Below are 15,819 nucleotides of genomic sequence, written 5' to 3'. Positions count from 1 at the left end.
AAGAATCTCAAAGATACTTCAGTCTTGAGTGAGAAGCTGGGTGGGTGGCATCTTCTCAGAGGGGCCACTCAGACTCCCTGAACCCATGGCCAAGAGATGACAAGGCAGCTTTGGGTCCCTGGCACTCTGGCTCCAACTCAAATGTGAGCAGCATGACAGATGAGATGTTTGTCACAAGCAAGAGGAAGCATATGGAAGCTTTGGTCTGTCCAGAGTTCTTGCAGGAGGGAAGTGATGGGGCTTCCCTGGTGACTCAGTGGTAAAGAATCCACTTGCCAATGCAAGAGAGGCAGATTTAATCCCTGATCCAGGAAGACCTCACAGGGGGCAGAGCAGCTAAGCCCATGCACTGCAACTATTGAGCCTGTACTCTAGAGCCCAGGAGCTGCAACTGCTGATCCCACTCGCCCTAGAGCCGGTGCTTAGCAACAAAGGAAGCCACCGCAATGAGAAGCACGCACAGTGCAACTAGACAGTAGAAGAAAGCCCACATGGCAGTGAAGACCCAGAACAGCCCCAAATAAAATCAATAAATAAATTTTCAAAAAGGCTATCCAGGAGACTTCCTACAGGAGGCAGCATCCCAATGGGGCGCTGAACTACATATTTAAAAAAGAGGAATGTGATACTCTCAGCATGGATGACAGTGTTGGTTGTGGCCTACACTGTGTGATGAGATCCAGATTTTCTAGCTGTGGATCTCCAACCTAATGGGTGCTGCTGATTCATCCCTTGGGGCATGGTCTTACCCTCCCACCCCATGAAGCTGAGTGTTCTGCCTGGGATTGGGTCCTCAAGGTGACTCACCCAGAATCTTCAATCTCACATACCTCTAGAAGCCCTTGTTATAGTCAGAGACTCACAGGAGGCCACTTTGGCTGACACCAGCCTGCACCACCCAGACCACCTCTTCAGAAGCTACCAGGGAGGTTGTCTGCTGGGAGCTCACAGTGAAGTTATTCAATCATGTCTGACTCTTTGCAACCCCATGAACTGTAACCTGCCAGGCTCCTCTGTCCATGGGATTTTCTAGGCAAGAGTACTGGGGCTCGCAACTGAGTCCTTTTTGCCAGAACTTTCCAAGGCTTAAGGGAGCTGCTTGGTCCAACATTATGTCCCCTCCCTAGGGGTAGCCACATTTGATGAATGGCCAGGGATACAAATGCCTGACCTCTGTGCCTAAATACAAGTTGAGGGTTCAGTTGTGTCCCCCACTGCCTAAAAGAGATTATGTCCAAGTCCTAATCTCCAGCACCTTAGAATGTGAGCTTATTTGAAAATTACATGGTAGATGTAATTCATTCAGGTTTCAGGTGAGTTCACTTGGAATAGGCTGGGCCCCTAATCTGATATGATGGTGGCCCTTATTAAAGGGGTAAAATTGGACACAGACACACACACATACACACACCCAGGGAGAGCGCCTTGTGAAGATGAAGACAGGAACTAGGAAGAAGAGTCTGCAAGCCAAGGAATGCCAAAAACCACCAGCAAACTGCCTTCAGGAGGAACCAGCTCGGCAGACACCTTGATCTTCAACTTGCAGCCTCAAAACATAAAACAGAAGCAATATTGTAACAAACTCAATAAAGACTTTAAAAATGGTCCACATCAAAAAAACCTTTTAAAAAGGTAAGGTAAAATACAAATGGATAAAAGTTCTTTGTGGCTACAACCCTGGAGTCCTTTTAGTCTCTTATTCCCGCAGACTTGCTGGGGCTCCTCCAAGGTCTCCTCACCTCCACTGCATCTGAACTCACTGTCAGGACAGAAGATGATTCTAGTTACTGTGCTCTGGAACATGCAGCTGGTCAGCACTCCTTGGCGTCTAGTTGTGCTGTTGTTAAGTCGCTAAGTTGTATCTGACTCTTTCTGACCCCATGAACTGCAGCACACCAGGCTTCTCTGTGCTTCGCTAGCTCCTGTAGCTTGTTCAGATTCATGTCCGTTGAGTGGGTGCTGCCATCCAACCATCTCCTCCTCTGCTGCCCCTTTCTCCTCCTGCCTTCAACCTTTCCCAGCATCAGTGGTCTTTTCCAATGAGTCGGTTCTTCACATCAAGTGGCCAAAGTATTGGAACTTCAACTTCAGTATCAGTCCTTCCAGTGAATATTCACGGTTGATTTCCTTTAGGATTGACTGATTTGATCTCCTTGCAGTCCAAGGGACTTTCAAGAGTCTTTTCCAGCACCACAAATCAAAGCCATCAATTCTTCTGTACCCAGCCTTCATTATGGTCCAACTCTCACATCCATACATGATGTTTAGAGCATAAACCCAAATATCTTTTCTGCTTGGCTTCAGTCTCACTGTCTCATTGTTTTCTGAGGTTGAGACATACTTTTGAGCCTTCTTTTTAGATGCAAAATGGAATGTGACATTTGGACAAAATGTTGGACCAAGACTGCTACCCATTGAAGCTACCCATTAGCTTATTTGAAGCCTTCTCTCCTCCTTTCCTTGGAGAAATGTATCTCCAATTGTAAACTGTATCACAGTCATCTAGAGGGTTTTGAAAATTCAGATGGATCTGGGATGGGGATGGAGAATTTTCATTTCTAAAAGGTCCCCAGGTGATGCTGATGGTACTAGCACAGGCTAGTTGAGAACAGAATTCTGGAACATCACCAAGCTGATGTGAGACAAGGACAGAGAGCTGAAGGTCATTAACCAGTGTCAAATCCACACCATTTCATATAACAAACTACTCAAATACTAAAACTTTACTTTCTGAAACATTTGAAATGGATCCACTAAACTATACTTATGCAAATATATCACTTTTTAAGTGATAAACTGCAATTAAAGAGCAATTTTGGGGGATCCCAAACTTTCTCTCTATAACCCAATCACAAGAAGCTAGTTACTATCATTGGTTTAAAATACAAACCTGATCAGTCACCTTACATTTATTTATTAAGTTTTTTTTTTGATGTGGACCACTTTTTAAAGTCTTTATTGGATTTGTTACAATGTTGCTTTTGAACTGTGGTGTTGGAGAAGAATCTTGAGAGTCCCTTGGACTGCAAGGAGAGCCAACCAGTCCATCCTAAAGGAAGTCAACCCTGAATATTCACCAGAAGCACTGATGCTAAAGTTGAAGCTCCAGTACTTCAGCCACCTGTTGCAAAGAGTTGACTCATTGGAAAAGACCCTGGTGCTGGGAAAGATTGAAGGTGGGAGGAAGAGGGGACGACAGGATGAGATGGCTGGATGGCATCACCAACTCTATGGACGTGAGTTTGAATAGGCTCTAGGAGTTGGTGATGGACAGGGAAGCCTGGCGTGCTGCAGTCCATGGGGTCGCAAAGAGTCAGACACAACTGAGGACTGAACTGAACTGAACAATGTTGCTTCTGTTTTACCTTTTGGTTTTGGGGCCATGAGGCATGTTGGATCTTAGCTCCCTGAAAGACAGTGAAGTGAAAGTGTTAGTCACTCAATTGTGTCCAACTCTTTGCGACCCCATGGACTGTAGCCCTCCAGGCTCCTCTTTCCATGTGATTCTCCATGCAAGAATATTGAAGTGGTTGCCATTCTCTTCCCCAGGGGATCCCAAACCAGGAATTGAATCTGGGTTTCCCACATGGCAGGCAGATTCTTTATCACTGAGCCACCCAGGGATCAAACCCTCACTCCCTGCATTGGAAGCATGGATTCTTTAACCACAAAAACCACCAGGGAAGTCCCTATCACCTTATTTTTAATTCTTCAGTTCTGTCTTCAGCAGATATTTATCTTGTTGCCCTATCATAATTAATACTGTACTTCCCTTTTCATTCCCCAATATGTCCCAGTTGAGAGGGAAAATTATTTTATCTCCCATTTTATAGAGCATACATTATGTGCAAACTCTGAAAGAAAATCTGTGATCCAGAAATAAACAGACATATTGCCCCTGTTGTCATTACTTTGTTGACAAAGGTTCAACTAGACAAAGCTATGGCTTTTCCAGTAGTCATGTACAGATGTGAGAGGTGGACTATAAAGAAAGTTGAGTGCTGAAGAATTGATGCTTTTGTTGGAGAAAACTCTTGAGAGTCCCTTGGACTGCAAGGAAATCAAACCAGTCAATTCTAAAGAAAATCAGTGCCAAATAGTCATTGGAAGGACTGATGCTGAAGTTAAGGTTCCAATACTTTGGCCTCCTGATGCGAAGAATCAAATCATTGGAAGACCCTGATGCTGGGAAAGATTCAAGGCAGAAGGAGAAGGGGACAACAATGGATGAGATGGCATCACCAACTTGATGACCATGAGTCTGAGCAAGCTCCAGGAGTTGGTGATGGACAGGGAGGCCTGGTGTGCTGCTGTCCATGGGGTCACAAAGAGTCAGATATGACTTAGTGACTGAACTGAACTGATTGGCCCTGTTGATGTTAATCTAACTGAGGGGAAAGAGTTATAAAAAGCACACAGAACTTATAACATGTTATATAGAAAGGGCAGAAGGAGAAGAGGATGTTAGAGGATGAGATGGCTGGATGGCATCACCGATGCAATGGACATAACTTGGGCAAACTTTGGGAGATGGTGAGGGACAGGCAGGCCTGGTGCACTGCAGTCCATGGGGTCGCAAAGAGTCAGACATTACTGGGCAACTGAACAGCTACAACAATTTAGAAATAACTTCCATGAGAATACACAAGGTTTTCTCCAGCCAACACCAGTAGAAATAGAACAACATGTCCTATGTAATTTTAAATTTGGTAGAACACACAGTGAGGAAAGCCAACACAAATGGACGAAACTTTTTTTAACTCTCTTATTTAACCAAGGAAATTTAATGTTATCATTCCAAAATGTAGCCCCCATCAGAATGAAGCACAACATATTGTTTTCTTCCTTCTGAACTCTGGTAGGTCAGCAGTAAAGGATATGCCTGCAATGCAGGAGCCGAAGGAGATGTGGGCTGGATCCCTGGGTCGGGAAGATCCCCTGGAGGAGGGCATGGCAATCCACTCCAGTATTCTTGCCTGGAGAATCCCATGGACAGAGATGCCCAGCAGGATATAGTCCATAGGGTCAAAAAGGGTTGGAAACAACTGAAGGAACTTAGCACACACTTAGCAAGCATGCATGCTCAGTCAATCCATTGTGTCCAACTCTTTGCAACCTTATGGGCTGTAGCCTATCAGGCTGCTCTGTTCATGGGATTCTCCAGGCAAGAATACTGAAGGGGATTGCCATTTCCTTCTCGAGATTTTAACATTACAGCCCATCTAGTTCAAAAGTTAAATTTGATCTGCATAGAGATTTTATAAGGTTTCCAATTGTGAGAATGATTCACACAAAGTATTTTAAAGCTTCTTTAATGGATTTTCTGTCCTAGAATTTGATTCATCTTTCTAGTGCAGTTTTAGATTTTGTTTCATGACAGAATTTCTATGTTTACATAATGTTTTGATATACTCTATCAGCAACCCACTCCAGTAGTCTTGCCTGGAAAATTCCATGGACAGAAGAGCCTGGAGGGGTACAGTCCATGGAGTCACAAAGACTGGGACATGATTCAGTGCACACACACACATCAGATATAGGAAACTCAAAATTTCTTCCCACTCATACTTTCCACCCCCTCCGACTTACTGATGAATTTTGGTGAGCTTTGACTTCTAATATAAATCCATATGATGGAGGGGTGTGGCGTGCCTCTGTGTCGTGTCGTGGGTTCCGTAGGCGACCGCGCGGCGCGGAAAGGCGGGCGTTCGGGGCCGGCGCGGGGCACCATGTCCCCGGGGAGCGGCGTGAAGAGCGAGTACATGAAGCGCTACCAGGAGCCGCGCTGAGACGAGTACGGGCCGTGCTACCGTGCGCTGCGCCACTACCGCCTGGGTCTCCGGCTGCTGGAGCAGGCGCACGCGCCCTGGCTCTGGGACGACTGGGGCCAGGCCGGCGCCTCGGACGACTCGGCGTCGTCGGCGTCGTCGGGCACCGGGGCCCCCGCGCCCCAGTGCGTCCCGGCCTCGCCGCCGCCGCCCGCGGAGCCTGAGGCGCGCGTAGGGCCGGAGGAGCGGGGCGTGGAGGCCGCGGGGGACGCGGAGACCGGGGACGCCGTCGACGCGGAGGACGCGGCGCCGCCAGCACTGCCAGTGAAAGATGTAAAAGAGAAACCTGAACGACAGATCAGGATGAGAGACTCTGAAAAATCAGCCAGCGGTCCTGACCCTCAGCAACCACCAAGTGCCTTAGCTGCCCGAGGAAGCAGGAGAGCCATCGAGAGCCCTCAGAGGTCATCCACTAAGATAAAAGAACAGAAGCACCCGTTTGCCCTCTACGGGTGGGGAGAGAAACAGACGGACACAGGAAGCCAGAAAACTCACAACGTCTGCGCCTCTGCCCCCGTGCGGGAGATCCATGAATCGGCACTGCGAGCCAAGAGCAGAAGGCAGGTGGAGAAGAGGCGGCTGGCGGCTCAGAGGCAGCGAACTCGCTCTGCTGATGTGGAGAAAAATAGGCGGGTCAAGCCTGCCTCCTCAGAGAACCCATGGATGACAGAGTATATGAGATGCTACTCCGCCAGAGCTTGAGGGAAGGAACAGTTGCTTGGACAACCTCTTTCTAAAAGTGTAAATGAAAGAAAAGAACAAAACAAAAACTACCAAAAGAAACTGGACACAGGTTTAAGAAACCAACTGATTATGCAAGGTTTTTCTTGGGGAATTTCCGAAAGATTGTCTCTTTTGATGAATCCTGGTCACCCGCCTCAGGAGTAGGGTGACAACTGAAGCCATAGACATTCGGTTATTTATGAGGAGAATTCCCTAAATCTTTGATATTCTTATAAGGGTTTTGTTTTAAAGCATCTTAATCTTTTAAGATCCTGACACCACATGCCTTTAAATGGCTGACAGATGCTTAACTTCAGTTTCTAGGCTCAGGTTAGGTGAAGCCTGTTTTCCTCCTGTTCTGAACAGCTTCTCAGATTCCAGAGCTGGCAAGCTCACGCCAGCTTGCCACAGAAGATTCCTTTTCCTTATGTGTAGTTTGCTGTGGGAAAGAACATCAAGTTAAAAGTGAATTTCAACACTACTGTTGATACCATGTATAGTGAAAGTATTGTAGAACATTGGTAGTTTCCTAAACAATTGAATGTTTTTTTGTGTTTCAGTTCAAGCACCACTTCATCATGTGGACTGTGATATTTAAGAACTATCTAGACTGGGTGAGGGTCATCTTTTCTCTTTAAATTGTCTAGGCACTTATTAATAGTTTAGTTCAAGTGCATTCCGAATGAAATGTTTAAAAGTAGTACTGAAGTTTCTTTTGAGTCAAAGACTGTCACTTTTTATTAAGATTTTTTAAGGACACTTAATGGGGGTACCAGTCACTTGCTGCAATCTGGTCTTTTGGCACTCACCCACTGTGGAGTTTTGTCTCTACTAGAAGAGTTTAGCAATGATACTTAGAATTTAGAATCTAAAATTTCACTTAGTAAATTGAGATTGTCTTGCTTACTGGGGATGGGGGACAGATTTTAAGCTACCTATTAGAGATGTGGATCACCCCTACTTTTCTCCTCCATGGAACTTACCAATAACAAAGCCTTGATGATGTACATTGTTCAGACTTTTGGTTGAAATACATTCCTTGTAGGTTCCTAGCTGGTAGGTTTTCTGTAGAAGCTAATGTGAGGGGATGCTGCTGTGTGTATGGGCGTAGATGCGAGCATTTCAATGAAGTGTTTCCTTCTCTCCAGTACATTTGCTTTTGGGGTTGAAAGTGGTTTTGAGAAACATTTTTTCCATTTAGCAGAGATAGGAATCTACAGTAAGGATGAATGCTAGATACCCGATAAGAGAGAAAAAAAGTACTTTACCAGCTTACCATGTAGAGATGTGTGAATGTAAATTTGGTATTTGGTGTGCATTTGAGCATTTCCTTGATATTTTTACTCTGGGTCTTTGAAGTATTATGGTTGATTTCTACAAAGATGTTTCATTCCATATAAAATCTTCACACAATATCATCTTACATAATAATATTAAGCTTTGCAAATTCATATTGAAGAATCATGAGCTTTAAAAAAAACTTAAAATATGTGCGTTATTTTGAGGTGAATATATAGAGAGCTCTCCTAGTCACTACGATGTATGTTTAGTAAGAGAAAGGTCTGTGTGTTGTCCAAAATGTCCTTGCTAGTGATTCTGGTGAATCTTGCTGTTATTATAGTCCTTAAACACTGCAGGTACCTAAAGATGAAATTTCTGTGGTAATGTGGTGGTGGAGACTGTTCCTTTAAAACCACTTCCTGCATGTATAGTTTCAGCCACCAGCTCCAGTGTTCTGTTCCCGTTGTAGCTGACAGTCTTAGGAAGAGGCTGTGGGGAGTAGCTCGGGTCCACACTGATGGACTGCCTTAGAAACCTGACCCCTCAAGGTCCTGAGCAAGCCAGACTCTCCTTTAAAACACAGACTTGTATTTAATATCCTTAATTACTACTGCAAACTCCACATGCAGATCTGGAAGAACCTAGAAGGTGATATTGGCCAGTATTTTCCCCCTTTTAAGTAGAGGACCAATGAACAAGATTTTTTTAAGTGTTTTTAATGTGCGTGAACAATGAATGAGTCAGTATGAAGTGACTAGGAGTCCCCTTCCTGTGTCCAAGCTATTAGTTGGTTAGGGTTTCATTTTGTTCTTTCTCTTTAGGGGTAAAGATGACCTTTTGAACCTATAAAATTTTTAAGTTGTAACAACTTGATGTCCTACTTTTTCCTTCTCACTAATGTCATTGTGATCATGTTCTTATTCCTTGAGACAACTTATGAAACTGAGGTAATTTAAAATTGCCTTTCATGTTGAAAAGTTTGAAACTGAGAATCCAGTGATATTTAAAATATAGATTGAAATAACTGCTGAAAAAAAAAAAATCCATATGATGGAAGTTGCTATTTTTTATTATCTGAATTTAATTGTAGCAAAAGGAATAATTCCCCCCCCATTGTAAAACTACTCTATCTTTATTTAAAAATGAAGGTATGGGGACTTCCCAAGTGGTCCAGTGTTTAAGAATCTGCCTTCTAATACAGGGGATGAGGTTCGGTCCCTGACCAGGGAACAAGGATCCCACAGGCCACAGTGAAGGGGGCAAGAGTGCAACTAAGACCTGATGCAGCCAAATAATTAAATGAATAAATAAATGTAAAAAACAATAAAATAAAATAAAAATAAAACCTAATGCAGCCAAATAATTAAATGAATAAATGTAAAAAAACAATAAAATAAGATAAAAATAAAATAAAATAATAAAATAAAAATAAAGCTATGTATTTTATTTTTGTTAGAAATGAAATTAAGCATTTAAATGATTATGAAGGTGTTGATTCCAGCAAAAGACTGGGTTAAAACTGCAAGACAGCTCAAGAGAATATATTCCAACAAAGCACAGTGTAAACAATACTTACTGAAAAACTCCAGGACAGAGTTAAAAGAGAAGTGGGATAGGATTGAAGCAGGGAGCAGAGGGAATCTGATGAGGAATTGATAACACAGTGAAAATATACACAAAGCATATTACAAATGGGTGAAAGACATCAACCCACACAAGCAATTAATTCAAAGGTCTTTAAGCAAAGAAAATACATGGGAAACAATAATGAGTTACACTCATTATTACTGTGGTCTAAAAATCAGAGTGAATATTAAAGATTTTAGGGAATACAAAGGCTAAATAAGCAAGAAAATGCTAACTGGGAATGCCTGAACATAAATAAGGTAGAGGTCAACAGAACATCATTTTTAAAATGATCAACAATCATATCAAGGCAGAATTCTATACCCAGCATCAGTATTGCCCCCAATAAAGATGATTTTAAAAACTTAGAGTGAAATGTTTCATTGTTAGCAGTCTTAAATTAGACAGACTAGTAGAGTGAGTTATGAAGTCCGAAGGAAAATAATCTCAGGTTGAAAACCAGGAATGCAGGAAGAAGTGAAGGTAAAAGGAAAGAATAATTTAGAAATAAATAAAAATGAATTTTGTCTTATAAAGCAATTCTAGAACTATCTCATGGAGATTAAAACACATGTAGAATTAAGATGCATGACAAAAGCAATAGAAAAATCAGGAATGTTGAAACGGAACTGAAAGTGTTCTTAGGTATGAGCATTTGGAGATGTGATAAAAGCAATTAACTGTATTATCCTATATTAAATAAATGATTCAGAATTTGACCACTAAAGTAACTGCACATGTTTTGTATAAGATTGCAAGTAATAAGTTTATAGAGGGAAAATGGAATAATCATCATCACTGAAACAAAGAGAGTAAAGAGACTCTTTCTGTTTCAGTCAAAGGCTCAGGATATCTCAGATTTACCAGTAATTAGGTGAAATGTAAATGTACAGAACATTGAGTTCTTATTAATGACTGTGTAATATAGACTTCAAAGACTTGTTAACAGATTTTTTCAACATTCTTTTATTGATAAACATTTCAACAATCTGTAGTTTTCTCTATGAAAACATAAGCTGTGTGGAAATTTTAGCTTATGGAGATGTCCAGAACTATTTTTATAGAAGGTATCCATTAAAAAAGAAACATTAAAATGTTGAAAGTGAAAATAACACCCCATTCACAAATGTGTTTAATTTTTCATATAATATTTTGTGTTATTCAATAGAATCTAGTATTACAAATAGCCCCAAATTCTTGTGTTTGGGGATAAAGACTCAAGACTCTCTCTCTGAAATCCCTATGATTTCAGACATAGGGTGTGTCCTCTGGATTGGATTGTCCCCTGATTGGGTTGTCCACTCTCTTACCCTATAAAAAGGAGGATCGGGGCAGAAGTTACTGCACTTCCTAGCCAGCTACAGGCTGTCTGCATCTGTATGCATCTCAGGAGTGGTCAGAGGAAGCTCTGGAAGCTCTTAGAAGATGGAAAAACCTGAACTGGACAGACTTCTAAGCCAGCCTCTTCTGGTAAGTGTGGAATCCATATTGACAGCAAGAGGGTCTATTAAGATGCTTTTTTTTTTTTCTTGTGTAAAATCTAAGTTAGAGGAATTTAGTTCTTAAAACAAGATACATTCCTTATTGAAAGTTATTTCCCAAGTGTTAATGTTTCTTAAGAAATATTCAAGATTTTATATAGTTTTGTATATGAAGCTTTCCTGGGATAATGAAAAGTGTGGGTTTTTTTTAACCAAAATCCTTGGGTAGCGAAAGTAGCATTTAGCCCTAGAGTAGCTAAATCTTTCTCCTCTGTGGACAATTCTTTGCCCACAAAGTGTTTGGGGGTTTTTTCCTCTTTTTTTTTTTCTTTAAATTTCTGTTCTCTGATTCAAATAGACCTTCCGCAATCTCTTTGTCATCCATCATTGTAGTTAATTTATTTTTCCTATTCTCCCGCCTTACTTCTCTTCCTCCTTCCTCTTTCACTCTCTGTCTCTCTGTGGGCCTTATTGCCTACCATAGCACTTAATTACACTTAACACTATTATTAGACATTTCTTAGTCTATAGCCCTCTTCTCTCAACAAGATTGAAATAATCTAGGGCAATAACTTGGTTAAGTTAAATTCCAAGTTGTGAGTTTTAGTACACAACTCAGCATATAATGGCTGTTGTATAAATAGGCAGTTCAAGTCATTTTCCTATCAAACATTCCTTTATATCTTGACTAATGCAAGGAGTAGTACTAATAATAACAATGGGAATAAAATGAACTTTATGGTTTCTTTCTAAAAAAGTCTTCAGAAGACAGAAATGTGAGATTTAAAAGGAAAGGTAGGCTAATGAGGTTTACAGTTTAAACAGATTAGTGTGAAGAGTCTTAATCTCAGTGACAATTGATTTTACTCTAGCACAAAAGAGATTAATTTATTTTACAACTGTAGTCATGTGAATTTGTTAGAAAAATTTGTAAAGTGTTTTTTGGAATCGGCATAGCATCTCTAAAAATAAGACATCTGAGCACCTTGAAAAGCCAAAACAATAGGTGACTATATCCAAGGAACTATGAAATTTCTCATTATCTTTTCTTCATTGAGTACCCAACTTAGTGAGAAAAGCAATCGAAAAGTAGATAATACTACACATAAATAAATCAAACATTTTAAAAATTAACAGAAACAATGTGAGATAAATTTTGATATGGCATCAGGAAAGGTCATTCTGTGGAAATGACATTTTGTAGATTAAATGAAAGGTAGCCAAGAATTCAAAAGTTGAGAATCTTCAAGTGGATTCAGGAAGCCAAATGGATGGTTAATTGGTATAAGAGTATAGGGTGGTAGGGCATCCAGAATGCCATTCAAGGGTAGATGAATATTAGTACCAATTAGTGAGTTTAGGGGACATTTAAATAAGGATGAATTATTTGGGAGAAATGATTGGTTCAGCGTGGGACCTGGTCATTGTGAGCTGAGTCATCAATATTATCACTGATGTGGGTAGGCAGATGGATATTTGAGTTTCAGGGTTGAAGCCAGATTAGTGAATCTGTGAACATTTCTAGTTCATGAAGAATATTTGAAGCCAGGGAAATGGATGAGATTGCCTGGAAGAAGGTGTAGATGTAGAACAAATGTGACAGCAGGACCAACTTCTAAGAGCAGTGATCACTAAGTGAAATAGGAGAGAGAGGAGAAGGAGGAGGGGAGGAAGGGGGTAAAAAGGGACTTTATGAAAAGACCCTGATGCTGGGAAAGACTGAAGGCATGAGGAGAAGGGGACGACAGAGAATGAGATGGTTGGATGGCATCACCCACTCGATGGACATGAATTTGAGCAAGCTCCGGAAGTTGGTGATGGACAGGGAAGCCTAGTGTGCTGCAGTTCATGGGGTCATGGAGTATCGGACATGACTGAGTGACTGAACTGATGAAGAGAATATGTCTTTTCTAAGTTACTTTATGAGCAGGAGAATATTTGAGTGAAGGCGGGACTTGGGTTTGAGAGCAAAGTATCTGAGGGTTGAGAGACACTTGATCTCACTGGAGATGAAGCACTAAAGGAAAATGAAAACCAGGTGACTGTGTGTCTTAAAGCAAAGTGAAAAAGATATATCAAAAAGTTTAATGTCTTGGTAGTCAAAGAAACCTGTGATCTCTTTGTCCAGATGATGCTGGATTCAAGGACACCAGCATGTGTGTGATTGACAGTGACAGAGATGGGAAGAGGAAAAGATCCTCTAAGAATGAAAATCTGGAATTGGTACTGGGTGATGACCTGCAGTTTTCTGTCTTTGACTCCTATCTGCTTAATGTCCCAGGATTCAGTATGGTGTCTGTACTAGCAGCTATAGCAGGAGTTGGGAATGCTTAGAAACGCAATTTCTTTTTTTTTCTATTATATAAATTTATTTTAATTGGAGGCTAATTACTTTATAATATTGTATTGGTTTCTTGTCCCCACCCCAGACTTTCTTGCATTGGCATCCAGAAATCTGAGTTCTATCAACCTTCTGAATAAATGTGATGCACAGAGGAATTTGAGACCCCATTTCTTCAGGGAGTTATCCAAATGTGTTAAGAACATTCTCCATAACTGGCAGTTGTTTCACCCCCCATTTTATTCATATTTTACATCTCATTTTGTTTTCGAAGAGGCTCAGAAGAAATATGATGCCTGAAGACCTGGAGAAGAGAAGACAGGAGCTTTTAGTCAGGGCCAAGCAGAGGCGTCGTGACAGATGTTTACTTCCTCTGAGGCTGACCAGCTGCATTTTCCAGAAGCCAGTCACAAGGATAACCTCTCATCCTGGCAATGTGGTCAGAAGACGTCGATGCGAGGAGACCCTGGAAAAGCCCCAGCAAGCCTTTGCATTCCAGAGACTGCAGGGGCTCCAAGCCTACAGCCCTGAAGGAGAACCTTTCAGGACCATGGACAGCGCAAACGTTTCCGGGATCATTGCTCGGCGTGGTGCCGGTGAATCCCTGGGCCGTGCTGGTGCGTGGTCTCTGCACACTAGCCCTGAGCCCATCCTTGCCCAGTCTTCAGATGGGGCAGAGCTGAACCCACGGTTGGGGCTCTTTCTCCCACACGCCCTCTGCAGACAACCAGTAAAAGATGCAGATATTCGTCGACAGTCTCGGAAAGTGAAGAGAGCAAGGGAGAGATTGAGTATGGCCTTGAGGGAAGACAGGCTTGCCAGGGAGGCAGAGAGAGCCAGGAGCCAGAAAAAATGTTCCTGAGAACTGAAGGAAAAATAGACGATGGTCCTGAGAAAGTTGAGTGGTGTGGTCCCTGGGAAGTGGTTCATGGTGGGGTGTGGGGGGCTACAGCCCTCCATTCTACTTGCTGCTTTTACTGTCAACCCTGTTTCTGGACTACGATGCTTTGTTACATTAACTTTGTACTCTATTAAAAGTCTTGGTGGACAAAAACGAAAAGTATAATTTTTCTTTAATGGTAGAGATTGGGTTTCATGTGACAAGAGAAAAGATTTTTGCGTATCTTTGTACACCTCAATTTCTGTATGTCAGAATTTCTTTACTGAATTCTACAGAGGTAATCTAGCCTGGGGAATTATTTAGTGTTTTTAGTCATAATATTTTCTTGCATTAATTCACTTAAACAAGAAATAATCTATTCTAAGGAGGTTATTTTCTAATATTAAAAATTAATGCTATAAAATCTGATTAAGCTGGCTTTTACTTCTTGTTTGAACATGAGTTGCCTCCTTTTTTTGTCATTCTTGTGCCAAATGTTAAATCAGATATTTTAATGTAAGTCAATTAGTAATTATGCTATGTATTACATCCTTGTCTGTTACCTAAATCTTAAGTGGGTATTTTTTTAAAGAATGTGATTTTTTTTTTAATGTTATTTGTTTACTTTCTTTTTAGCTGTTCTGGGGCACTGAGTCTTCCATTGCTGCCAGTTGGCTTTCTCTAGTTGTGGCGAGCAGGGGCTACTCTCTGGTTGCAGTGCATGGGTTTCTCATTCCAGTGACTTCTCTTGTTGCAGAGCATGGGCTCTAAATGCATGATTTCAGTGGTTCTGGTACTGGGGCTTAGTTGCTCCACAGCATGTGAAATTTTCCCAGACCTGTCCCCTGCATTGGCAGGTGGATTTTAACCACTGGACCACATGGATATCCTAAGTGGGTATTTTGAAAAATTATTTTTGGCCTTTGATTCTTAAGAAGGAACACGTTCTTTGGAAACATTTTCTTCTGAAAATGACTTGCTAGCAAGCTTGTTGCCTGACCCAGAAATCGGTCCAGAGTCCCTGAAACTTGTCCACCCAACAGGGTTAGGAACACCATCATTTGTAAGTAGTCAAGAATGACATCATTGCTTATTCAATAAACAATTCATTTTTACTTATAAACACTTCATTCAATAAACATGATAATTCTTTCCACCAAACCCATAGAAGGTGGAATAAAGGTGTCATGCTACAGAAGTCCCAGGGGGACAGTATCAGGAAGGAAAAGAATGATGTTTTCTGAACTTCCTTGTACAATTTTTATGAAGTTGTTTATCAGTGGTGGAGAGGGAAGGTTGATGTGGCTCAGACCATAAATAATCCACCTGCAACACAGAAGACCCCGGTTCAATCCCTGGGTCCAGAAAATCCCCTGGAGAGAGGAATGGCAACTGACTCCAGTGTTCTTGCCTGGAGAATTCCACGGACAGAGGAGCCTGGCAAGCTACAGTCTATGGGGTCACAAAGAGTCAGACACAACTGAAGCAACCAAAACACACAGAGTAACAGAAACAGGAAAACAGTGAATAGAGGTGAGCGGTTATGCCTCCTGACAACAGGCTCTGGTTTTAACTTAGTAATAAGTCCCTCCTAGAGCCCAGAGCTTTGATGTGGGTCTGAAGCCTCCCCAGACGTTCTAAGGCAGATTCCAACTCTTC

At 41.7% G+C, this 15,819-nt stretch overlaps 1 protein-coding gene and 1 pseudogene across 1 annotated transcript; both read left to right on the top strand.

Annotated features, from left to right (window-relative positions):
- The first annotated feature begins 5,642 nt into the window (after positions 1-5,642).
- Positions 5,643-8,856, top strand: LOC139034310 (centriole, cilia and spindle-associated protein pseudogene; annotated as a pseudogene).
- Positions 8,857-10,748: 1,892 nt separating this feature from the next.
- LOC110135612 (methyl-CpG-binding domain protein 3-like 2B) lies at positions 10,749-14,340 on the top strand. Its single transcript, XM_070464779.1, has 2 exons — positions 10,749-10,928; positions 13,555-14,340. Exons 1-2 carry the CDS (start codon positions 10,884-10,886, stop codon positions 14,140-14,142), a joined length of 633 nt encoding a protein of 210 aa, XP_070320880.1. The 5' UTR covers positions 10,749-10,883; the 3' UTR covers positions 14,143-14,340.
- Positions 14,341-15,819: the final 1,479 nt, after the last annotated feature.

This window comes from Odocoileus virginianus, chromosome 3, assembly GCF_023699985.2.
Source record: "Odocoileus virginianus isolate 20LAN1187 ecotype Illinois chromosome 3, Ovbor_1.2, whole genome shotgun sequence".
Classification (NCBI taxonomy): Eukaryota; Metazoa; Chordata; class Mammalia; order Artiodactyla; family Cervidae; genus Odocoileus; species Odocoileus virginianus.
Note: the sequence above shows the minus strand (reverse complement) of the source record. Positions and strands in the feature narration are given on the sequence as shown.